The 26174-nt window shown below is 46.8% G+C and overlaps 1 protein-coding gene across 4 annotated transcripts in view; it reads left to right on the top strand.

Moving 5' to 3' along the window:
* ANO1 (anoctamin 1) overlaps positions 1-26174 on the top strand; it is a 191783-nt gene that overhangs the window by 120931 nt on the left and 44678 nt on the right. For all 4 annotated transcript variants that reach the window (XM_063437873.1, XM_063437872.1, XM_063437874.1 and 1 more), the window contains one exon: positions 16788-17120. In XM_063437873.1, the coding sequence (XP_063293943.1) occupies positions 16788-17120 (333 nt within the window). The remainder of the gene's footprint in view (positions 1-16787; positions 17121-26174) is intronic.

Below are 26174 nucleotides of genomic sequence, written 5' to 3'. Positions count from 1 at the left end.
TACGCACACAGAAGATCTATGATTGGCTTCCCAGATCTCTTGCCATTCCACCCCCTCTAGGTGCTCCCCTAAGTCCCTCTCCCACTGGTCGATATAGGCCATGTCGCCCTCTATAGTGGACACAGAGCAGAGGTGAGCGTACAACTGGGTTATCAGACCCGTAGGCATATGGTCTCGAAGGCAGATTCTTTCAAAAAAAGTCATGGGTGTTTGGGCCGCAGCTCGGACCCATGGGAGTCTTACGAAATCCCTTACTTGAAGGTATCTGAAGAAATCTGCAGGTGTGAGGTGACCCCTTTGTTGTAGGTCGCTAAATGATATCACTTCTGAGCCCTGCACTAATTGGTGAATGCGCTGCAGGCCTATGCGTTCTAGATTCCTAAAGTTCCTTGCCGACATACCCGGGGGGAATGCCCTATTTCGCAAATAAGGCATCAACGGAGACGGGGCAGACGCTAGGCCATACCTCAGCTGGGTCCTATCCCATATGTGCATAGAATTCAATATAGCTGGGCATGTGGCCCTAACAATTGGTCTTTTATCTTTGGGAACCCAAATTAGTAGCTGCGGTATATCTGCCCCCACCATCAGCGACTCCAGGTCTACCCATTTCCTTTCTCCAGGCGGAGAGTGCCATAAAACTATCTGCGACAATTGTGTCGCCAAGTAGTATCCATATAGGTTAGGTAGACCCAGGCCTCCTCTATTCTTTGGCCTATATAGGGTGAGTCTCGAGATTCTGTGACGTTTATTTTGCCACACGAAATTCCCTATCGCCTGCTGCAGGGGCGCAAGGTGCGACTTGGAGAGATGTATGGGCAGAGATTGAAAAAGGAATAGAATCCTAGGTAGTATATTCATTTTGACTGCATGTATTCTCCCTATCCAAGATATAGGCTTTTCATTCCATGCCTCCAGTTCCCTAATGAGTTGTTTTATGAGTGGTGTGTAGTTTTGTTGCAGTAGATGGTCCGGGTCTGCTGTCAATTTAATGCCTAGATATTTAATCGTCTGTCGCTCTATGTGTATGTGGTGTTCCCTCTGAAGAGCAGCCAATTCTACTTCTGAGATCGCAATAGGAAGGGCGCTAGACTTGGACATGTTGGCTTTGTAGCCTGACACAGCTCCGAAGTCCTTTAGGACCCCTTGCAAGGCCCGCAGCGAGTGGATGGGGTCAGTGAGCGTCAAGAGCACATCATCCGCATATGCCGATACTATGAATTCCCTGCCCCCCACTCGAACCCCCTGAATGTCCGGGTGTTTCCTGAGGGCCTGGAGCAACGGCTCCAAGGAGAGTACAAATAGGAGCGGGGACAAGGGGCAGCCCTGTCTGGTGCCATTATACAGCCTGAAAGGGGTCAGCGGGGCTCCAGAGATTTTTACTTGCGCTCGCGCATTGCTATACATGGCTTTGATCAGGGTCATCGCATGATCAGGGAAACCAATATGAGATAGTAGTGTGAATAGGTACGTCCATGTGACCCTGTCAAACGCTTTTTCAGCGTCCAAAGATACTAGCATAGTCTTAGTGCGTGTAACTTTCTGCTTCCAAATGATGTCAATGTTCCTGCGGGTGTTCTCGAACAATTGTCTGTTTTGCACAAATCCCACTTGATCCGCGTCCACCAAAGTGGTCAAATAGGGGTTTAGTCTCGTCGCTTGAATTTTTGCTAAAATCTTCATGTCGTGGTTAATAAGGGAAATCGGCCTATAGCTACTCGGGAGGCCCGGGTCCTTGTCCGGCTTCGGTATTAGGACAATGGTCGCTAGTGACATATCTAAATCTGGATCGCCTCCCGATCTAAATTCGTTGAAAAGAGCCGTTAAGCGAGGGGTCAGCTCCTCACGGAATTCCTTATAGTAGCTTCCGTCGAACCCGTCAGGTCCCGGAGCTTTCTTCCCCTTTAGGGCGGCTATAGCTTGCGCTACCTCCTCATTTGTGATTTCTGCCGCTAGTACGTCTGCCCCTGCCTGATCTAGTTTGGGCAGTCCTAAGTCTGCCAGGAATCGCCGCGTCCGAGCCTCGTCCCCAGCCTCCCGCATCTCGGAACCCGGGGAGTGATTGTACAGAGATTTATAATAGTCCGTGAAGACCTCTGCGATATCCCGTGGACCAGTTTTAGTCGAGCCATCTTTGTGTTTTATGGACGTAATGTGTCCCCCGCGGTGCCTAGGTTTCAGGACCCTGGCTAATAGGGTATCCATTTTGTTCGCATGTTCGTAGAAGTTCCTCCTGGACCACGTAAGGGATCTAGCCGTGTCGTCAAGGAGCAGCTGGCGTATTGCCAACCTTACCTCTCGCAAGCGCTCTGCGGTGCGCTCCGTCGGGTTACCCTGGTTTTGTTGTTCCGCCCTCTTAAGGTCTATCAGGAGGCCCTCCAGCTTCTGAAATTTCAATTTCTTTCTAGCTGTCGCTACTTTGATGAGTGTGCCTCTTATCACCGTTTTATGGGCCGCCCACACGGTGGCTAGTGTCACATCTGGGGTTGTGTTGGTCTCGAAAAATTGTTCGAGCTCTGCCCTAATCTGGCTTGCTATATCCGGGTCTTTCAGCAAAGAAGTGTTAAGACGCCACGTCCACGGGGTCGCTTCGCATAGCCTCCCCAGGGTTAGTGAGATGTCGGCATGATCCGACCAGGAGATAGTCCCAATGTCCGTGCCGAGTATCCTCGGTAGGCACCCGGTATTGACCAGGAACATATCGATCCTGGAATAGGATCCATGCGGGGCCGAAAAGAAGGTGTAATCTTTTGTGCTTGGATGATGCGCTCTCCACGCGTCTACCAACCCCGAGCCCGCAATGAAAGTTTGTAGCAGTTTGTCCTGGCTCCCCCTGCCCTGTGACCTATGCATGCCACCGTCTGTCTTCCTGTCCACTGCTGGACAAGGTGTCGCGTTCATGTCCCCCCCTACAATGATCATCCCACGAGGTAGTGTCTGTAATTTGGACTGTATTGACTCCCAGAAGGCTGCCTCTGGGCGGTTTGGGGCGTATACATTAACTAAATGGACCTGATGGGAAAGCAAGGTGCCTGAGACTATCACATACCGACCCTCCGTGTCGGATTCAGTGGCTACTACCTTGAGGGGGCAGCTATTCCTTATCAGGATCGCCACTCCATTGCGTTTGCATAAAGCCCTGGCTTCATGGGTCGAGCTATATGTGTGGTCTTTAAGTTTAAATTTAGCCTGTCGGGGGAGATGCGTTTCTTGAATAAAAGCTATGTCTGTCCTCATTCTCTTAATTTCTCTAAATAATAGTCTCCGTTTGGTTGGGGAGTTAAGCCCCTTAACGTTCAGGGAAGTTATTTTAACTGCCATAGTCCGTTCCACTCGGTCTGCTGCAGTGCACGCCCACCTCTGTCCCCCCCACGCCCCCGCCCCCCACCCCCTCCACGACGCCCCTGCCCCCAGGATAAAACAGGGAAAAAGAGAGAAACTGGAATTCAGGAAAAGGAAGAAAGGAAAGAGAGAATAAGAGGGAAACAAAAAAAAAAGAAATTGAATCAAATAAAAGAGAGTGGTGCGCATCTCGCGCTCCACCAATAGTGCCTGGTCTTACTCTCCGCCAGGCGTCAGTGGGGTCAAGACCCCGCATTCCAACCGCGTCCAGCGCTCGGAGGAATATGCGGGATCGCGAGCCCATCCCCCTCAGCACAATGGAGTTTACTGAAATTGTACATAGACATTGTGACATACACAGCATGGCAACGAAATTGCCCTCCAATAGGGGCATCTGGGGCGCCGTACAGAGTGCTCGCCCGCCCTAAGGCTCCGCTACCGGTAAAGCAATGTGTGTAAGCATGCAACCACTTGACAACATAACATTTCAACAAATACATCAAAAAATACTTCAAAGGAAGGGGGGTTAGAAACAGCAGTATGGCCGTGCGACTTGGGACTCCCTATCCCTAAAACGGGCAGTAGCCCTCACTCCTCCAATCCGTGTCCCTTTCTACTCTCAACCTCCCCCCTCGACCCCCCAGGATCCTAGTGCCGCTATGCGGCCCCCAGCGGCTATCCACATGGGATAGGCACTGCAACCATGCCCCTACGGCCCTCGGGGTGTCCGGGGTCTCCGTTGACGTCCCAGGCAGGGTCACACACTAAGTTCTCGCCTCTAGGTCGTACTTATACAGTAATGGCGGCTTCCAGTCAACCTGCCCTTTGTGATCTTATCTGTTTGACAATTCACTTATTTACTTTAGTTCCTGCGTTATTAATCAGAAAACTATATTTTGTAAACAGTTTACATTTTTCGTTTGTACTCCTTTATCCCCCCATGAGATACACATTACCTGTAACTAGTCTACATACATGGTGCAAAGAGAACTTTTAATGTAATGGTGGTTTCACCCTTTTTTTGTTTTTGTTTTTTGCGTTTTAATTCTACCGTCTCCCCCTTTTTTCGTCTTTATTATTTTTATTTTTTATTTTTTTTTTTTTTTTTTTTTTTTATTTTAAGTACATTTATGTGTTAACGTGTAAAATACTGTGAAGACTTATGGTCGTCGTCGGGAGGTGACTACGGTTATGAGCTATGTCTTGTAACCTAGTCCCATTATCTCCGTCGGTACGATTGTACCCCGGCCACCATTAATCCTTCCTAAGACATACCCCCCTCTTTTGATTAAAAAACTGGAGAAGAAAAATAACAGCAACTTCTGCACGGGTTTGCTTAGAGGCCATGGTTCCCGGCAGTACACCGGGCCCGGTCAACCTGTCGTGCAGATTACCCAGAGCGCCGGCCCCCCTAAAGCGGTAGGAAACTCACGTACCCCTGCCTTCATGCATAAAACAAGTAAGAGTGAAACTATAAACAGGGTACATCAGGCTAGGGGGCCGCTTGGGCGATAAATCTATCAAAGAACCCATAGTGTTTGTGTCAGTCCTGCAACTGTAAGCCTCCCCGGGGCCTGTATGGAAGAGTCCGAGGCTCCCTGCTGCGAAGCTTCGCTCCCATTCTCACACACACTGGGAGGCCAGTCGATCGTGCATGGGAGACAGTCCCCAGCCCCCTCATCAGTTGCCTGGATGGCCGGAACAAATCCCCCAGGGCCCCCTCCCCAGTACCGCAGTAGCCCCCCGCTCACCAATCCAGCACCGAGAGCCCAGGGAGGTCCAGGGTTCCGCATGCCCAAAAAACCCACCCAAGCACAGTCCCGTTCCCCCCCCACAGGGCCTCTGCTTCGAGGAGATTTATCCCAGGGCCAACATACCATACCGGCCTCCGAGGTCATCGCCGACGAGCTCCCACCTCCTGCCATTCAATCGGGAGAGGGTCCAGCACCTGTTGCGTAGGCCTCATATCTGGTAGGTCCCCTCGAGCAGCTACTCCCAGGGCATCCATGAAGCCTCTCGGGTCTCCGTTAGGGGTCAGGGTAAAGGTCTTCCCCCCTCTAAAAGCCATCAGGCGAAATGGGAACCCCCAAGCATACTGGATGTTCGCCCCTCGCAGGGCTTCCGTAACGGGCCTCCACTCTCGCCTCCTCTGCAGCGTGCTGGGGGCTAAATCTTGGTATACCTGTAGTTCCTTGCCGTCATGCATTAACTTGGCCTCTCTGGTTTTGCGCATTAGTGCTTCCTTCGTCTGGTAGAACAGAAAGCGGACAATTACATCCCGAGGGGAGTTGATTTCAGCCCTTCTCGTTCGGAGGGCACGATGAGCCCTTTCCATGTGCCATCGATCTTCGGAGAGATCCGGCAGAAGGGGTCTAAACAGCGCCATAAGGATGGTCGGCAGCATGCCCTCCGTTTCGCCCTCCGGTAGGCCACGAACACGGAGATTATTTCTCCTCGATCTATTGGACATATCTTCGATAGCCAGCTCTGCGTCAGTCATCCGGGCCGCCAGGCCGTTAAGGTGGGTCACCGCCGCATTATGGGCCTTGGCTGTGGCCTCCATCCGCTCCTCGAGTTGGGCAGTGCGTGTACCCAAGGCCGCAATCTCACCTCGGAGGACCGCTGTGGAGTTCACGATTTCGCCTGCCAGGTAAGCCTGGACTTCAGCGAGGCGGTCCAAGATTTGCGAAGTTTCGCCCTTGTTTCTTCTTTCACCCAGTGCCTCGTGTGGTGAGCATGGTCGGTGTGAGGGGCTCCGTCCGGCGCCATCTTGGGGATCCGGAGACCCGGCTTTATGGGCCGTCATCAGGTCCAGGACCGACGTACCCCCCTCGGTTCCCCTCCTGGGCTGTTTCTTGAGGTTCCGCTTCTCCATGCTTGGCAATAGTTATCGATTCGTGTCTAAAATACTGCTAAAGTAAGCTTTAGATTGTGCGTTGGGGCCAGAGCTCTACACAGCCACGTCCAGTTCGATCCCTGGTCAGGCCACGCCCCCGAGTTTCATTCATTAGAATGAAATTGCGATCCGAACAAAGTGCCGAATTGCGTTCTAAAAGAAACTAACATACTGTTCTCATTCAGTTAGAACGCAATTCGGCAGTCTCGTCTAAAATGACAGGAAGCATCGTGGGAACACAGAGGAAAGGTAAGAATTACGAATTACACCCCCAAAACGTTTAATATAGACGCCATTCAAGATTGATCTTACGTCGACATCTAGCAATTGTCGTAGGATCCCTAGCATAACGCCAATGAAGACACTGTACCATTTCTGACCAAATAATAATCACCCCCAGGGCCAACTCCCTAATCGTATCCACATCCCTCTGGGGCACCAACCCCAGATCATTCCCCCTTGGCATGAATCAAAATGAAATCCGGAGCCTGTCCCTGACCTAACCTTCGAAAACGCTCAGAACAGACATCATTCCACCCAAAGCCACGAAAACCAAACCAATGCAGACAAACCAGATCCTGTGAAAAGCCTTGGTGACGAACTGCGGCTCTAAGTGAAGACCAATAGATGGAGTGATCAGCCAGACGACCCATCCTGTAGGAAGAAAGGAAAAAAACTTAACACCACGTAACATATAACAAACCCCATGAATCACACCAAACGATCGGGACGCACATAGAACTGGAACCTAACTGATTCTCATCTTCTTCACCAACTCATCACAAATCCTCAACCGTCCTGCCTCCGTCGCCATCTCGATACGAAAGGAATGCGTACCAAATTTCGACACATTCAAACCCAACTAACCCACACCTAGATAAAAAAAAAAAAACCCGAACAAACTGAAATTTTGATAAGTAAGAACCATCCTCATGTAAGAAGAAATATCCCCCAACGTTGGAACCGACTGCTATGTACTCCGAGGCACACCCCACCGGAAAGACAAGTGCCCCTGGTAAGGAAAAGAAAGTAATTAAGCATCCCTTTCCGAAGACATCAGTTTTCGAACACCAAAGACTAATCGAAACCCTATCACCCCAAACTTCCATGTCCGACATCTGGAGACCACCTCCCCAAAGCTGGCTACCATTTACCAGTTCACCTACGCGATATGCCCCAAAAAAGGCCCAAACAAAAGCAACTGAAAACAGTAAAACCTCATTACGTGAAAAAACAATAACCGGTAATACCCCCCACAAGCTGGTGAAGCAACGCAAAAGACACTGGCCTCTGAGAGTCCGGAGATTTCTTCCCTTTCCCTAAACTTTTAAGGGCTTGATGAACCAAGAAGTATTTCATCAGGTCCTCCCAGCCATTTAGTTTAATGAGGAAAGCAAATGCTGCCAAATTCCGATTGACCACTGACAGAGCAGCCCCAGAAGCCAACAACTGACAAAGAAACCACAAGGGCTTTGAGACGAACTTACCCTAAATGATGTTCCTTCCCATGCATCCCAAACCTTACTGTAGGCAGCCCACGTGCTCAGAGCCAACAAATCCCTGATCAGGCCTCCAAGCAGGAAGTCCCTAGCTGCCACACTTCGTCCAGACAAGCCAAACCTCACACCTGCGCTCCCGGAGCTTCTGCCTGAAACTCGCCCACTGTAAACGAGAAAGCGAATCAGCAATTACGTTTAGGAAACCAGGCACATGACGTGCACAAAAACATTAAATCACATGCAACTCAAAAAAAACCACAGAAGCAGTCGTATAACCGGGACCGAAGAAGCCGATAAGTTATTCACCACATCCACGACTGCCATGTTGTTGGTAAAGAAAACTACCTTCCTGTCAAAGAATCCATCAGAAAGACAGACAAAAAAACGAAAATCCACACCAGCCTGCCAGAAACACGTGGGTGAAAATGTTCAATTAAAATGGCTTATCACCTAAAATGTCCGCTATATATATCGCCCCTAAGCCCCGCCCCCTTAGACTAACTGACAACATTCAAATTTACCCATGCCGGCCTCCTAGCGATGTCAGGGCCCATTCCACCGAGCTTTGCTGGTCTATGGGCATCGTTATGCGGTTTATAAAAGTATCTCTCTTCCTATCTCTATGGGATGTGCCCTGTCTCCCTGTCTCCATGTTAGACACAGGGCAGATGGCCTTATGAGTTATTATCCTATAGTTCTCATGTGGCCAGACGGGCTGGTGTTTACTTCTAGGGTTTAGATCTGTATTGCTAACTTAACCGTTTCAGTTTTCTGGGCACAATGTCTGCCTGTAAAACATTTGAATGAATGGGCTGTTATAATTCTTATCTCTATAAATAAGGTTTGGGCTTTTGTTTTGATTTTTCTCAACCTTTAAGTTGTCTGGAAAGGCAAAAAGCCGGTGGAGTGGGGGGCAAGGGTCCTGTGGCAAGGTGCAGATTAATTAGGAATCATGGGTTTTGTATTATTGAATGTCCCTTGTGATTCCCTTATTTTGAAGTATTGGTCCTGGTAGTGCTGAGAGTTGCAGTTGGGTTCAGTAAGCTTTGCAAGCTTACATGCGGTCTGTTCCGAACAGCCAGCCTCCAAAACAATTTAGAGATTCCTCAACTGCCTTTTCCAAACAGTATACAGTCTGAAGACTGTTTAGACTGCGCTACAAGCCCCCTGCTTGTTTTTAACTAAATACTGTGTGTTAACCTTTCAAGTGCTGCCAGGAATTCAAAACAAAGTTTTTACAGCTAGGCAATAAGAGAGATTTAGTATTCAAGTTAAGTTGGTAACGGATAATGCATTCATTCAAGGGAACTTGGCAAGAAAATGTATAACTGCAACACATGTATTTGTTTTAACCACTTAAGGACACATGACATGTGTGACATGTCATGATTCCCTTTTATTCCAGAAGCTTGGTCCTTAAGGGGTTAAAGGGATACTCCTAAAACACCTATTAAAGCAGTTTTTGGTTGTAGTAACTTTTCAGCAACATCTGGAGGGTCGGAGTTTGCAGAAGCCTGCTTTATAGTAACACTGTAGGCACTGTAACCGTTTTATCTCATTGAAGTATTTTTAATGGTTTAATGAAAACCAAAAGTTCCCAGTACTAGAATGCCTTCACCACTGAGACGGTGCTAAGCAACTTCTGGATTTCATGTGATTGTGAATGGTTCTCCATGTTGCCACAGGAGGACCCAATACCGAGAGATAGTGAGACTCCAATTCGGGTACATATGCAATAGGGCATACGTGAGTGAGTGCACAGAAGTTCCCTTGCACCTGCACCATAAAACGGGGGGACACCAGGAATAAATGTTATAGTAGGGAAAACTGGGACTCAACCAGAAAATATGACGTGAAAGACAATCTTGGGTGCAGCCAGGAATAGCACAGCAAAGTGGTCAATCCTCTTTTTTTGGTCTGAAATTCCTAGATTTTACTAGTAACATGACGTAAAGTCATGATTTTATTAAAGACACGGAGGCGAGTATTATGCATATCTCTTTCTTTATTTCCTCAGCAGCAAAGATAGAGGAATATAAATATTATCAAAATGAAAGAAAAAACTGTACAGGCATAACGAGTAGCCAATCACATAACAGAGGAAGTAGCTATATAAGTCCTGTGTCTCCCACAATCCCCCTCTTTCTTGCGCAACCGAAGACCAGGTAAGATAAACGATGTCCCACTTGATCCAAACAGGAAACGGGAAACAAAACGAGAACTTCAAGCTAAAAAAGATAGAAAAATATGGTAATTTCCAAACTCCAACTGTAGACTTACCAAACATAAACGTGAGGGATCTACATGAAACATGATTCTGAAATAGAATATATACATGATTAAAAATCAATATAAAACTGTCAAATCATCTAAGCATGATAAAAACTGCACAGTACAAAAAACATGAACTCAATACAGACCCAATTGCCCACGTACTTGTATTGCATCGAAGCATCTCCAATCCCAAATCCACACCGGGAGGGTGGGAGGGAATAATACTCGCCTCCGTGTCTTTAATAAAATCATGACTTTACGTCATGTTACTAGTAAAATCTAGGAATTTTATTAAAGACACGGAGGCTCCTATTATGCAAGTTTAAAGCTGTGCTATCACCTGAGATGCGACGTGTTCAATTGGTCTGAAATAGAAGTCTCTGAAGGTCGACTCTCGGGACCAGTCCGCTGCGCGCATGATGTCCTCTAGGCGGCAACCAACTGTGGATGCCTTCGAGGCCATAGCACCCCTTACAGAATGAGGCGTAAAGACAGATGTGTCTATACCCGCTAGGGATAAAAGCCAACGAATCCAACGCGCCAGCGTCGGAGTCGATACTGGGCGATGAGGAGCCTTAAACGAAATGAATAGGGGATGGCGTTCAGATGAGCGCACCGCACGTGTAGCCTCTAGATAGGCCTTCAAACAATCCACCGGGCAGAGCGCCGGACACAACGGGAATCTAGGATATACGAAGGATTTGGACGCCGACTTAGTTCTCCTAGATATGGTAAAAGTAACGCCATCCGGCGTAAACACAAAGGCACCCCAGTCAAGAGCCCTAACATCGGAGACTCTCTTACAAGAGACCAGGCAAAACAGCATAACCATCTTGGAGGATAGTTGTTTAAGAGTCAAGTCCTGGTTAGGGTACCAATCCGACAGAAAACGCAACACAATGTTGACGTCCCAAAATGTCGAAAACCGCGACCTAGGCGGACGGACGAAGCGAATACCCTTGAGAAGACGGCATACAAAAGGATGTTTGCCGATGGGTACACCTTCCAAACCACCATGGCCGGCCGATATGGCCGATCGAAAAACATTGATAGTCCTGTACGCCTTGCCTGAGTCGAACAGGGCTGTAAGAAACCCCAGTATCAAATGGAGAGGGGCAGATATGGGATCCACTGCCCGTTCCATGCACCAATCAGACCAAGACTTCCATGCAGCTCGGTAAGCTGATCGTGTGCCCGGAGCCCAGGCGTTATCGAGGAGCAAGAGAGTCGACTGTGGAACGTCAGGGACAAGCCAGCGTCCCCTGAAAGGAACCATGCTACCAGGGGCAACTGGTGCTGGAGCACCAATTCGTGCGAGTTCCCATCCGGATCCAGAAGGAGGTCCTGGAAGTTCGGCAACAGACGAGGGAAGTCTATGGACAACTCCATCAGACGAGGGAACCACGGCCGTGATCTCCACAGAGGGGTGATCAGGGTCAGACAACAGTCGTGACGAACCAGCTTCGAGATCGTACGAGCGATCATGTTGAATGGGGGAAAGGCATACAGGTGGCCTGGAGGCCATTCTTGAAGAAAGGCATCCGTCGCCACTGCCGCCGGGTCCGGTCTCCAACTGAAGAACCTCGGTAACTGAGTGTTCAGTCGAGATGCGAACAGGTCCATCTCGAACCGACCCCACAGCCTGTTTAAGCTTTGGAAGACCGAGGCGTGCAAATGCCAGTCTCCCGAGTCTCTCAAATGTCTGGAGTTCCAATCCGCACCTGAATTGTCCAGACCCGGAATGTGTTCCGCCGTCACCGAGACGTTGTTTAGGAGGCAGAACTGCCAAAAGTCCTTCGCCAGCAGAGCCAACATTTTGGACTTGGTTCCGCCCAAGTGATTTATGTATCGGACTGCCGATACGTTGTCCAATTTGAGGAGAACACAGCAGTTCGCCTTTCCAGGGGTAAGGCTGCGAATCGCAAAGGCCCCCGCCAGGAGTTCCAGGCAGTTGATGTGTAACGACTTCTCTGCGTCGGACCATCTGCCCCCCGTGGAGATGTCGCCACAACGAGCCCCCCAGCCGTGCAAGCTGGCATCTGATTCTATGACCACGTCCGGAACGGAACCGAAAATTGCTTTTCCGTTCCAGGCTTCCATGTGTGCTAACCACCATACCAGCTCGTCTCTGGACTCCTCGTCCAGACAAAGTCGGGATTCGTACGATCGACCCGAACGTAGGTGTGACCCCTTGAGCCGTTGGAGAGCCCGGTAATGTAAGGGGCCTGGGAATATCGCCTGAATGGAGGAGGCCAGTAGGCCGATGATCCTCGCCAACTGCCGGACTGACAAGTCCGAAGCGCGAAGAGCTCGACGGAGCTCCTTCTGGATGGCTTTTATCTTGGATTCTGGTAAGTACAGGAACTGCCGTACGGAATCCACCTGGAACCCCAGGAACTCCATAGACTGGGCGGGTGTCAGGACCGACTTGTCCCAGTTTACCAGAAAACCTAGGTTCTGTAAGAGGTTGATCGTCCAGTCTAAATGCAACTTCAGGCATTCCAACGACTGTGACATGATCAGGATGTCGTCCAGGTAAATAATTAGTCGAACCCCTCGGGTACGGAGGAACGACACCACCGGCTTCATAACCTTGGTGAAACACCAAGGAGCCGAGGAGAGGCCGAACGGAAGGCATGTAAAACGCCAACGCCGTCCGTGCCAGGTGAAGTGCAAGTAGTCCCTGGATTCTATCGCTATTGGAACCGTGAAGTACGCATCCTTCGGGTCCAATTTGGCCATCCAATCCGACTGTCTCAGAAGGTCTCTGAGACAATGGATGCCTTCCATCTGGAAATGTTGGTAGCGTAGGAAGGCGTTGAGAGGGCGAAGGTTTATCACTGGGCGGACACCGCCCCCTTTCTTGGGTACAAGGAAGAGATTGCTCGTAAAGCCTGGAGTGGCGAACGGCAATTCTTCGATGGCGCCCTTTGAGAACATCTCCGCGACTTCCGCGGAGATCATCGCGTCCTGTTCCCGTGGGAGGGACAATTCCCTGGGGGTAAACGTTTGGACCGGCAGGGAAACAAAATCTAGTTGGTAACCCTTTACGCATTGCAGAACCCAAGCATCTGAGGTAATAACTGCCCACCTTGGGTAAAATAAGGCTAGCCTCCCCGCCACCCGAAACTGATCGAGAAGGGAAGAAGGGGTACTCACCATAAGGGCGTCTGCCCGACGACCCACCACGGGGGTATCTAGAGCCCCACGATCTCCCTCTAGCCGGGAAGAAAGGAGGCGATTTCGGGTCCTGGAGCCCTCGAGAGGGGAAAAAGGAACCTCTGTTGGCCCTGAATGAGCCTCGGAAACCACGGCCGGGAGGACGGTTCCTGCTACGCCCGGCCCCACCGAAAACCTTGGGCGCGAAGACGCGCTTCATATTAGCTTGCGCCTTGTCAATAGCCGTAAAGGTTTTTACATAGGACCCCATGTCCTTCACAAAGGATGTGCCGAACAACATCCCCTCATCGGCTGAGTCAGGTTCAGCTACGGTCATAGCAGCCAGTTTAGGGTCTATTTTCAAGAGAATAGCCTTGCGTCTCTCGGAAGACATAGCCGTGTTGGCATTCCCCACAAGGCATATAGCTCGCTGGACCCACCCAATGGCCACATCCATATCTAGAATTGATTCGCCATTACGGGCTGCCTCAAGGAGCTCGTACAGCTTAGACAGGGGGCCCAGCGTATCCAGAATTTTATCCTGGCACCCTTTTAGGGAGTGATCAAGACCCTTTTTAGGCTTCCACCCAGACTTATTAAGAAATTGGGCAATCTGAGGGTCCACTTCAGGGGTCTTACAGGCAGCGCCAGGGAGGGAAGGTCGTGGGCATTCGGCACGCAATTTATTGCGGCCTTCCTTTGACAGAGGTGTGCGAATCCTCTTAGCCACGTACTGGGCGATATGGTCCGGAGGGACCCATTCGGCAGACCGCGGGTGACGCAGGTCGTCCGGGTCAAACAGGGGGTTCCCCTGTGGGTCTAAAAGCCCTTTTTCATTATCCCCAGCGGGGTCTGGCACTTTTCTACGGGGAACGGCAGAGGACCCAGAAGGGGTGACACCCGTAAGGGGTTGATCCTCGCCAGACTCGTCCTCCCCATAGGAGTCATATTCCATAACATCGGAATCATTGTCCACACTCCGGTCGGTATCCGACCCATCATCCAGGGCTCTAGCCCGTTTCCACAATCTAGCCTTTTTTGCCCGGCCAGGGGCTCTTGTGCGCGTGGGATGCGCGCTATCTGCGACCGCCAGAGGCGTGTCAATCATGACAGGCAAAGCCTGCATCGAGGAGTGGGACCCGACATGTCTAGCTTTTGCCTTTGCCTTACGGGCACCCGGCACAGTTAGGGCAGGGGAGGGGGACCCCACACTCAGAGGGTTAGGGGCAGTCATAGAAGGCAAGAGCACAGACTGAAGGGACTGGGCAAAAGAGGATGAGACAGTCCCCATAGCGGAGGCAATAGCCTTTTCAAGGGAGGAAGCCATAGTAGCTTCTAACAGGGCCTGGAGCTCCTGAGAGGCCATAGCGCCCTCAGGATTATCTACTGGAAAATCCCCAGAGGGGACGGTAGGCCCATCCTTGCTATCCTGCATAATGAGGTATGAGAGAAGCAAACTGAATACTAGAAATGGGTTGATTAACCCAGCAGAACAGAGAAAAAGCTAAACCTGATCGTTGGTGTAGTAAGGGGGCCCGTAGTAAAGGGACCGACCGCACGGCACAGCAGGGTGAAACGAATGGTCGCCCAAAATGGCCGCCGCACGTGTCAGGGTGTGCCCGTGGACCGGCTCCAGGCGGGGGAAGGGGCGCGTGCACCTACCCGCGTGGGCAGCCCGCGAGAGGGGAAAACGAGCACACTCAGTCGCGTCCACAGAGAAAAAGGGGGCACGCGGCTGAGATAGCGCCGAGAAGCGGCAACAGGGGCGGTATGAGGGAAAACAGCCCGCGGCGGCGGGTAAAGCCCCTAGGGGAAACCCCCAATACACCAACGATGTAGGTACTAGATAGTAATCAACAATAAATAAAAACGACAATACTGAAACAAGCATAAGCAAAACATGAATCACAAGTAAACAAAATGCAATGAGTAGGAGAGCTCAAGTAAAATACTTAGCTGTCTGAGGAAGCAGCAAAGAAAGAGGGGGATTGTGGGAGACACAGGACTTATATAGCTACTTCCTCTGTTATGTGATTGGCTACTCGTTATGCCTGTACAGTTTTTTCTTTCATTTTGATAATATTTATATTCCTCTATCTTTGCTGCTGAGGAAATAAAGAAAGAGATATGCATAATAGGAGCCTCCGTGTCTTTAATAAAATTAGAATTCACTTTGAAATCCTGACAATGCAGAATTGTGTTCATAACCCAGATAAAGGGATTCCGGCGTGCCAGTTCCATGTAGTGATGCTACTTTTATCCAAACACAGTTCCAACCAAACCTCTAGAAAATATATTGATATTAAGTGGTATTTTCCATGTGCCTACTTCTATGCAACAGGAAATTTATAGATGAATAATATATATATAGTAACAACCCCTGGATGTTGGGCTAAGGTAACATCCCCAGGACGTACTTGGAAACCAGAGTAATCTGAATGTACCTTTCCTGGTTAAATACTTTGTTGTTATTATTATTATTATATGACCTAAATATGTACTGGCAATCTATTTAAACTATGCCATGGCTGAAATACATGATGGGACACGTCCTATTTTGGTTACCCATGGCCAGTATAGCAATCTGGTATTCTTTTGTGATGCGTATATGTATGTGTAATTGTGTATGTTTGCATACATGGCAAATAAGGAACAAGCAAAAGTGTGGGTGACTTTATTTTAAGTCTATAAAGGGAAATAAGTGACTAGGAAGAGTTATGGATTTAAATTAAAGGGACACTATAGTCACCAACTATAGTCACCAGAACAACTACAGCTTAATGTAGTTATTCTGGTGAGCATAATCATTGCCTTCAGGCATTTTCATGCAAACACTGCCTTCTCAGAGAAAAGGCAGTGTTTATATTGCCCCTAGGGACACCTCCAAGTGGCCACTCCTTAGATGGCCACTGGAGGTGCTTCCTGGCTCAGTGCTGCACAATAGGCAGCTCTGCTGTTCAGTGTCCCTACGCTCTGCGTGCAGAAGCTGAATTTTCCTCATAGAGGTGCATTGATTCAATGCATCTCTGAGGAGGTGCTGATTGGCCAAAATGGCGTTTGGCCTAACCCCCTTGCCGATTTTAGCCAATCCAATGCTTTCCCCATGGGTGGGGCGCTGGAAATGAGGTGAGTTTTTATTGTTAAAGGGGTAAGGGAGGGGCAAGCCACTTAAATGGTGGGTTTAACACTATAGGGTCAGGAATACATGGTTGTGTTCCCGACTCTATAGTGTTCCTTTAATGTGCTGAATGCTCATTAATATCTCCTGAAATATGCCCTGCTCCAAACCTTGGTTTAGCTTGATGAAGGCTCTGTGGAGTTGAAAAGTTGCTGTGAAGGTGATATGAATAAAGTTATGTGAACTTAACCCTTGAATTGTCACAACAGAGAAAATAATTAATTGTAGTGTAATCCTGCACCCATGTCTATCACTATGATGTGTCCATTATTATAGCATGCACTGAAACAAACCACTCTCACAAAAATACATTGCATACATATCACCATTGGGCAAGGTTGAACTTGAAAAGTTTATTTTTACTAATGACTGCCTATTTAAGAGCTTTTTATATTCAAAAAGTTAACAACTTGTTTCCCCCCCCCCACTCTCTCTTCAGTTGTTGAACTCCTTGAACACAGATCAAGATTCTGCCGGCAAACATGGATTGTGCTTTCAAGATGGTGAAAGGAAAGTTGATTATATCCTGGCCTACACTTTCAAGAAATCCTCGGGCAACAGGACACCAAACAAAAAGTCCCACTATAACAACTCTGTTTCCAGCCAACGCAGTGGGAAGGAAGGTCAGCCACTTCCTGGTGGAGTCCATGACTTGGAGACCGCTGAAGCAGAACCCAGAGTGGACTATCATGAAGATGACAAAAGATTCCGCAGGGAAGAATACGAAGGCAACTTGATCGAGACTGGCCTGGAACTGGAGAAGGATGAAGAGGTAATGGTTTCTGATCTCTGAACATTGACACTTTTTTTGTTTCTCCAACTTGCTCAGATTAACCATCAAACTTGGCCACATTGTTGAAAATAACCAGGAAGTAAGAATTGCTTCAATATTTGTTGAGTAGGTTACTGTGGAATTTGTCATTAGAATTTTAGAAGGTTAAATCTAAATATTTCCACCCACATATAAGATAAGCACCACTCCCAGTTTCCGAAATGTATCCAGGTGAGCGAGATATAAGCATGATTTGAAGAGGTGTGTCACAGTATAATGATATGGAACTCTGCCTAGGTAATCAATTGGATAGATTGGTGAACTCCTAATCCAGGCATCCATCTGGGATGATTTAATAATCACATATCTGGCTATAAAAGCAAGATGTAACTGGATAGACGTTTTACTATCCCCCTCCACTATTTCGTTGCTGTGAGTAATTTGTATAGATGGTATTTAATGTTCCACCTTTAGATATTGGCATAGCAACATTTTCCATGCGCAAGGCAGTAAGGTACATAATGCGTGTGTGGATGCTGCACTTTCCCTGCTAAAAAGTCACATTGTAGTGTCAATCCACTTATCGTTTTTTGTTTTGTTTTTTTTCCTGGTGAAAGTCCTGTTTTTAAACTCTTCAAAAACATCTCTTTCCAAACCTGATAAGGAACTGCACCTGCAATGTCTGAAACTCAGCCGTGGAGTTCTCGACAATTCTGTCCCATCTTCTGTTTCTTGTTACTAAATTCCTCCCTCAACTCTGATCATGATTTGTGCCTTGACTACTCCCATTACCATCTCATATACAATCTTGGATTGCATCCACATCCTACTGAACAACTTATATCAGCATGTCAGTCTCCAGTGCGTCAAACTCCCACCTTCTCAGAGAAGCCTATTAACTTTACAAACCTTGTGGTCTTTAGTGAATTTCTTGAGCCATTAGTCTGTTCAGTTTACAGGCCTTAACCCCTTAAGGACCAAACTTCTGGAATAAAGGGGAATCATGACATGTCACACATGTCATGTGTCCTTAAGGGGTTAAAGGAATTATGTTGGTACAGTATACACAACATGCTTAAATATACATTGAATACAAAGCACACTACATGATCAAAGTATGTGGTCAACTGCTCATCAAATCCATCATTTAAAAGTTTATGCATTAGTATTACACTGACACCCAACTACCCACAAAATATATTGCTGGTCTCTACCTTGCTACTATAACAGCCTCTCCTCGTGGAGGAAGGAGAGATCTACCATTGGAGCATTGCTAGAGGGGTTTGTTTATGTGCAATCACAATAGCATTGGTGAGATAATGTATTGATGTCGAGGCCCAGTTCGTTTGTCTCAATTCTTCTCAAAGATTTTTGATGAAGAGGAGATCGAGGCTCTGTGCAGCTCAGTTCTTCCAAACCTCTCGTGCAACAGTACTATGCTAAAATTGGGGAAACTTGATTATTTTGTTGAAACGTGAAATAATCCAGAATGTTCTAGTATTCTGTAGGGTCAAGTTGTCACAACACTTCACTAGGGCCCTAGACTGAACTATGAAAAAATACAACTTTCTTCCTCTTTGGTCAATCTTGACAGTTAGTCCATGCAGTCAGGTAGGAAGCATTCTCCTGACATCTTCTAAATCCATACTTCTCCATCAGACCCAGGCCCATCTTTAATATTGATTGGACCCTGACCAAGCATTTGCTTTGGCCCCCTGACAGGTTCTTACTTCCTCTCAGCCAGCCTACAGCCAGGTACTACAAGGGGCCCAGTCATGCTCTTAAAGGGCTGCAGCACATGACCAGACCACTGTTCAGCTATACTCCTTGGGTTGCCCTAAATGCATGGGCCACTTGATCAGCCCCTCCAAATTGTTATAAAATAATAATAATAATTTGGGCCGGCCCCAGGAGTAACTGGGCCCGGGGCAGCTGCCCTGTTTTCCCCACATTAAAGACTGTCCTGATCAGATCCCTAAATGCTGACGTGCAGTGCATTACACCGGAGAATGCATTGTTAAACACTGCACTAGGTGATTGTTTAAGAACATTACACCTGTGCAGTGCTCTTGGTGCTGAGCGAGGTAACCCTGGTGAGCAAGAGTGGATTCTGTTGTTGCAAGACAAGTTTTGTAATAATGACCCAAGCCGATTTTTTTTTTTAATGTCTATTTTAGTGCAACTCGTTTTGTTTATTTTTAACTGAGAATCCTTAAGCTGGACTATAGGAAATCCCAGGTCTGATTCTAACAGTACTTAATGCAAGGATAGTAAGAATATTTCTAAGCCACTAGTTTCAGCCACTCTTTAGGCTGGCTGAGTATTGGGCAGCTGGAGTTTAAACACATATTTGTGGCAGTTTTAGCCACCACTGCCTTAATATCTAATCCTGGGTAAAAATATATAGTTTGTATGTACGCAGCAAAGTTCAACACCATTCACCGTCTCAAAGGGGGCAATCACCATAGAAACCAGTTGGACCAACTCGCATATTCCGTTGGGGATTTCCTTTTTTATATTTTTGCACCACTTTTTTAGAACAGATAACTCTTCCTGCACAAAATTAAATTCTAGAATATTAGTCGGTGCTAGTCTTTTGTATGGCAAAGCCACAGATTGCAGTGGATGTTTTATCTGTGTTACAGATAGAGGCTCACTTGTATGCAGTGATAGCTCGGAATTGTGTGTCCGACAGCCTGGGGAGGCGTTTGCGAAGTTCTAAACATTTCTAAGTCATGAACTCTTTTTAACAGTCTGCTAACTTTAGACGTAATATATACGGCCGGGTATAACTTGACTTGATAGTTAAAGTGTCTTTTTCTAGCAAGGATCTTCTGAATTTGCATTACACCTACCGGTACTTTTCTCTGTCCTGGATGAGTCAGGAACGAACCTGCAAGCCTATCTGATTCTGTAATATTACACCAGAATGCTGATTGAGATATATTCTGATAAAGAGTAGAATTGGTGAACATTAAACGGACAATTTAGGATGTTGCTAGCGTTTATTATAAATAAATAAAAATAAAAAAATGAAAATCCCTTTTGTGAAGTTCTTGCTTTGCTGCATATGGGAAATAAAGTTCAGCACAGACAGCAGTTTAATTCATGTAAAAACATTAATAAAAACTGCACCGCCAGCTAACCGAAATGGTGGCCAGTCGTCCAATTCATGCGTTTGCATGTTTTTTTGTTTAGGTTGCGGTTTGTTTTTTTGTTTTTCCCCTCTTTCATGAATGGACCTATAGTTGCGGCCTTGCACATTTACTGACCTTCGTAGAGCTATATGAACTTTCTATACCTGCATGTACATGTATAGCAATAGGGGAGCACTGTTTGTGTGCGTTTTGTGTGATTACAAGTATTGTAGTAAAGACATTCAGTGTTTTTTTTATATTTATTTATTTTTACTTTGTTAATTGAATTTTTAATATATCGTGTGTGAGGTAGTGTAATCAGAGTATTTGTATGGCTGCATTCACAATGCCACCAGTATAGTGCGTCCTGTATCGCCTGTATGCTGATATGAATACAGTGACGCCGGGTCTCTCATTGAGGAATGAATCTCCCTCCAGCGTAATGACTGTCGCTTCTGTTAACCATGTCTGATACTTCTTGACTTTATATTACCACTGTACATTCAATATATTGCCAGCTGCAAAGGAGTCTGTCAGTATCCTGCTGCTTTAACCCTGTGCACACTGTGTGTAATAAGGAGTCTGTCAGTATCTTGCTGCTTTAACCCTGTGCACACTGTGTGTAATAAGGAGTCTGTCAGTACCCGGCTGCTTTAACCCTGTGTACACTGTGTGTAATAAGGAGTCTGTCAGTATCCGGCTGCTTTAACCCTGTGTACACTGTGTGTAACAAGGAGTCTGTCAGTATCCGGCTGCTTTAACCCTGTGTACACTGTGTGTAACAAGGAGTCTGTCAGTATCCGGCTGCTTTAACCCTGTGCACACTGTGTGTAATAAGGAGTCTGTCAGTATCCGGCTGCTTTAACCCTGTGCACACTGTGTGTAATAAGGAGTCTGTCAGTATCCGGGCTGCTTTAACCCTGTGTACACTGTGTGTAATAAGGAGTCTGTCAGTAAAAGGTTGTTTTAACTGTGTGTAATAAGGCGTCTGTCAGATTCCGGGCTGCTTTAACCCTGTGTACACTGTGTGTAATAAGGCGTATGTCAGATTCCGGGCTGCTTTAACCCTGTGCACACTGTGTGTAATAAGGAGTCTGTCCGTATCCGGCTGCTTTAACCCTGTGTAATAAGGTGTCTGTCAGTAACCGGGCTGCTTTAACCCTGTGCACACTGTGTGTAATAAGGAGTCTGTCAGTATCCTGCTGCTTTAACCCTGTGTACACTGTGTGTAATAAGGAGTCTGTCAGTAACCGGGATGCTTTAACCCTGTGTACACTGTGTGTAATAAGGAGTCTGTCAGTATCCGGCTGCTTAACCCTGCGCACACTGTGTGTAATCAGAAGTCTGTCAGTATCCGGCTGCTTAACCCTGCGCACACTGTGTGTAATCAGAAGTCTGTCAGTATCCGGCTGCTTTAACCCTGTGTACAGTGTGTGTAATAAGGAGTCTGTCAGTATCCTGCTGCTTTAACCCTGTGTACACTGTGTGTAATAAGGAGTCTGTCAGTATCCGGCTGCTTTAACCCTGTGTACAGTGTGTGTAATAAGGAGTCTGTGAGTATCCAGTTTTTTTGTTTTTTTTAATTCTTTATTTTATTTGTGCATAGATAAATCACATCTGGCTTACAATGCCACAATAGCTAGGGTAAGCATTTTTTGACATAGCTTGACAATAGTTAGGCATTAGTGGATACTGCACAGTTTTATATATAATAACATTGCTTATCTAAGTGTTGTTCTATGTTGCTGCATATAGAAGGTAAATTACAAGATTAAACATAGCAGAGTAATATATGTCTAGTGCTGTAGCGTAAGGTGTTCCAAGTGCAGATTTTGCTAGTGAAAGGTGTACTGGTATTTACTTATGAGTGTCTACATGTTTATCATTAAGCTATTTCTAGCGATTATTCAATGTATGTTGCTTGCTAGGAAGATGGCTAGCTCAGGTGCAGGCATCATTTAAGTGTACACTTCGTGGTGAGCCTAATGTGTAGCGTTCTTATTAGGGGATGCCAAGTCCAGGTCGGGCGGTTTAACCGATCCCCATCAGCTTAAGGCATGGTGCCCGAAGTAGTGGTCGGTAGGGATCCTCCCAGTCGATGTTTTTCAAGTTCCCAGCCGGGATGTGGTCCGAGGGTAAGGTGGCAAAAGTCTCCTGATCTGTGGTGAGCCTGCTTTGGGCTTGTTGCCTCTGGCTGGGGTTGTGGAGCTGGTGGTGGCTGGGGTCTGCGGTCGGGGCGATTTGGTAAGGTCCCCCCTTGCTTCCCATCTCTATCAAGCAGAGGTGTTGGGTTGAGTCGTGTCTGGGAGTCTCGGGGTGTCTTCGCCTAGGAGGGTTGATGGTCCCCATGAGGGAGAGGGGGGTTCATGCGTGCAGAACCGGAGCTCGCTGCTTGTCAGGTGGGTGACTCACCGCTGGCAGTCTGTTGCTGACCTGCCATGGCTTGTGTCGAGTCTCCCGCCTTCTCCTCCCAGCCTTCCATGCTGTAGTTGCGCCCTCTCCTGGAGCTGCGGATCGTGGCCCGACGGTTCGTGAGATTGTTGCAGGTGGTGCCGCTGTTGTGGTACTCCCGTGGCCCAAGAGCTTTGCCCAAAAGTCGGCCAGCAGATGGTCCAGCCGCTCCGAGAGTGGCGGCAATGAGGCTCTGTGTTCTGGCTGGCACGTGGCGTCCGCCATGTTGGGTAGTGCTGGACCTGCAGAGTAAGTAGTCTGGAGTGTTGTCGTGCACCTGAGGCGTGAGCTGTGTGCCGGGCGGGGGGAGTGGTGGGGGGGGAGAGAGAGTTTGTCGGGGAGACCTGCAAGTAGTTTGGCAACGGTTAGCAGAGGGATCGGCCGTCTCCCCCGTGCCGTCCGTGTAGGCCGCTTATGGACCTCAGGTCAATCCCCGGTATGTCGTTTGTCCGCTGCGGGCTCGCTGGAGCGCTTCCTCTCTGGTAAGCCCTCTTCCTGTGGGCTGAAGGGTAGGCTATTTTAGGGTTTATTGTCGGTTTTTGAGCTTAATTCCGTTTTTGTGAGGAGCTCCTCCGATGTGCGGCCGTTCGGCTTGGCTGCTAGGCTCCGCCCCCAGTATCCAGATTTTTAAATGCATACGAACATAAACTTCCCTAAAATGTCACCATGTGATGTGGAAAATTGCAACCTCCTGTTTACATTCAAACATTGCATAGCCATTTAGGGGGGCAGTCTTCTTTACTAAAAGATAATACTTTATGACGATTATAATGGCACTGTCTGAACTTTGCAGAATGTGCCATTGGGGGTCCGGTGGCTGGTGGGATATATACCGGTGAGTTTACTTACCTGAACCTGTCACTCTCGGACACCACCATCTTGATCCGGTAGACGCCCCATGTGCGGGAGTACAGTATTGAGGTCTATGGAGAAACCCGCTAGACCCTCCATAGACACAGCCAGTTCCCTGCAGCTGTCACTGGTAATAGCTGTCGGTATCAACTCTTGGCCCTGAGTCTAAGAAAGCCAGGTGGAAGAAAAATACAGAGACAAAGTAATTGCTACTATTACATAGTTACATAGTTATCCTGTGAGTAGGTTGGAATTGTAGTGAAATTCTAACAGTCAAAATTAATAAAAAAGGTTCTATCTTTTTGAAAAACTAATTTTGAGGCGGGTGGGGGTGGGGAATGACAGAGCCTCTTTAAATGCTCTGCCATGCCCTTAAATACAAACTGTAAAATTATTCATTAATTATTCTGCTCAAACTACCATTTAAATTTTAGCTACATAAATGGTTATTGACAGATCATAAATTGACCTAAAATGTCCTGGAATGCCCTTGTCACACCTCCCCCTAAAATCAATGTGTGCGTTTATTTGGAATGTTGGGAGGTCCGAGATTGACCGTTTACTCCTGGCATGTACTTGGACACTTCATAGCAATTCATTTGAAATCCCTTGACACTGAATGCTAAATTCTCCATCACACTTAAGTTATTGATGTAAGGATCTAACCTAGCATTACAGACCTCATTCAAGCTACTTAGCACCCGAGCCTTCCTAGAATGTTTGTTGTTTTTTTTTTTTTTTTAATATTAATTTTTTGATACTGTGTAACCAGATATCTGCATCATTATCCAAGAATTGAAATATGTTTCAGACTTGCAGCCTGTGTTGTTAGAATAGTATTCATTGACGTATAATATGCTGTGTTAAGTTAGAAGATATGACTCTCCATTTAATTGATGCAGAACCAGCAGTCCGTCTAATTGTTATGATTTTCTTGTGGCATTAAACTTTTTTTTTTTAGTGACCTGGGAGAATTAAATATCTCGAATCCAATTAGTTTAATTGGATAATCAGGTCAGTGATTCTCTGTGAGTGAATTGATGTTCTAAGCATATTGCTATAAGCTTTATGACCGCTTCAATTGCTTATTCGTAATCCGCTTTCTATAAACCCTTTGGCTCCACGCTTTAACATCGAAAGGCTTAAAGATCAATAACCATTGCATGTAAATAAGGAACATTTGTGTACTCAAAAAAATTATTAAGAATGCCCTGTATTTGCACAGATAAATAGAGAGTTGCCTGGTTTACCTCTGCACAATGACTAATCTTTACGGAGTCTAGTGTTACGTTGTATTTCAATAAAAGCCTTCAATTAGCTGGATTTGCTATGTTTGCTCAATGTCTTCAATTACGCTGCCAGCAGTAGTTGTGGTCACTTTCCAAAAACACAGATGAGGTTTATTCACTGAAATGGAAACTGCAGAGAATTGACAAGGAAATTGCAGAATTTCAGCCTGAATATCCCAGCTAAAAATGTCCCTTTTAATCCACCACAATTCTTTCCCGTGATTTTATTGAATAACCATGACGTCCTACTTTTTATTTATTTATTTCTACTCCCTTAACTATGATTTACTTTGCCAGAAGAAATTTGAGATAGTAAATAGTAATGGTTCACCAAATGTCAGAGTGAAAAAGTCATGACCCTCTGTGGTCGGTCAAATATCACCATCTTGCCTTGCCTATTCTGAGAAATTTAAAGGGACACTATAGTCTCCAGACCAACTACAGCTTATTGCATTTGTTCTGGTGAGTAGAATCATTCCATTCAGGCTTTTTGCAGTAAACACTTTTTTCAAAGAAAATGCAGTATTTACATTACAGCCTATGGATACCTCCACTGCCCACTTCTCAGATGGCTACTAGAGGTGCTTCCTGGGGCAGTGCTACACAATGTGACTGACATTTAGTGTCTCCACCCTCTGCATGGAGAACACTGAACTTTCCTCATAGAGATGCACTGATTCAATGCTTCTCTATGAAGAGATGCTGATTGGCTAGGGCTGTGTTTGATTTGTGCTTGATTTGCCCCTGACCTGCCTCCTGACAGTTTCAGCCAATCCAGCGCTTTCCTATGTGGAAGCATTGTGATTGTCTCAGAGCATCACTTCTGATGATGTCAGCCAAGCAGGCAGATCAGGGGCAGAGCCAGCAGCTGCAGACTTGAATACATTTTAGATGTTACTATATTTAGGGGCACTAGGTGGTGATTTTAACACTATAGAGTCAGGAATACATATTTGTGTTCCTGACCCTATAATGTTCCTTTAACTAGACAAGATAGAGGCAGTGAGTAGTGCTGGCCCCCTGTTTGCTGGATACCCAATACAGTAGTTTACTGCAATGGTTAATTGTGCCCTATCGTCACCATCACCGCATGGTGCAAATATTCACACTGAAGATTAGGCAGGCTGACGGTAATGCCTAAATGAATAGGTGAGTCACATATTCCAATCAAACACGCCTTAATTCTGTTTTACAGTGTTTTGCTCCAGCAAGTATTAAACAACGCCTTCCTATTCACAATGGATTTATATTCACTAATTCAGAGATTTTATATTGCTAAATATTCATCTTTGCTTCCTGGAGCACTTTGCATGAAATCTATATGC

The sequence above is a fragment of the Pelobates fuscus genome, chromosome 12 (assembly GCF_036172605.1).
Source record: "Pelobates fuscus isolate aPelFus1 chromosome 12, aPelFus1.pri, whole genome shotgun sequence".
Lineage (NCBI taxonomy): Eukaryota > Metazoa > Chordata > Amphibia > Anura > Pelobatidae > Pelobates > Pelobates fuscus.
The sequence above is the reverse complement of the archived record's forward strand: the minus strand, read 5'-3'. Positions and strand labels throughout refer to the sequence as shown.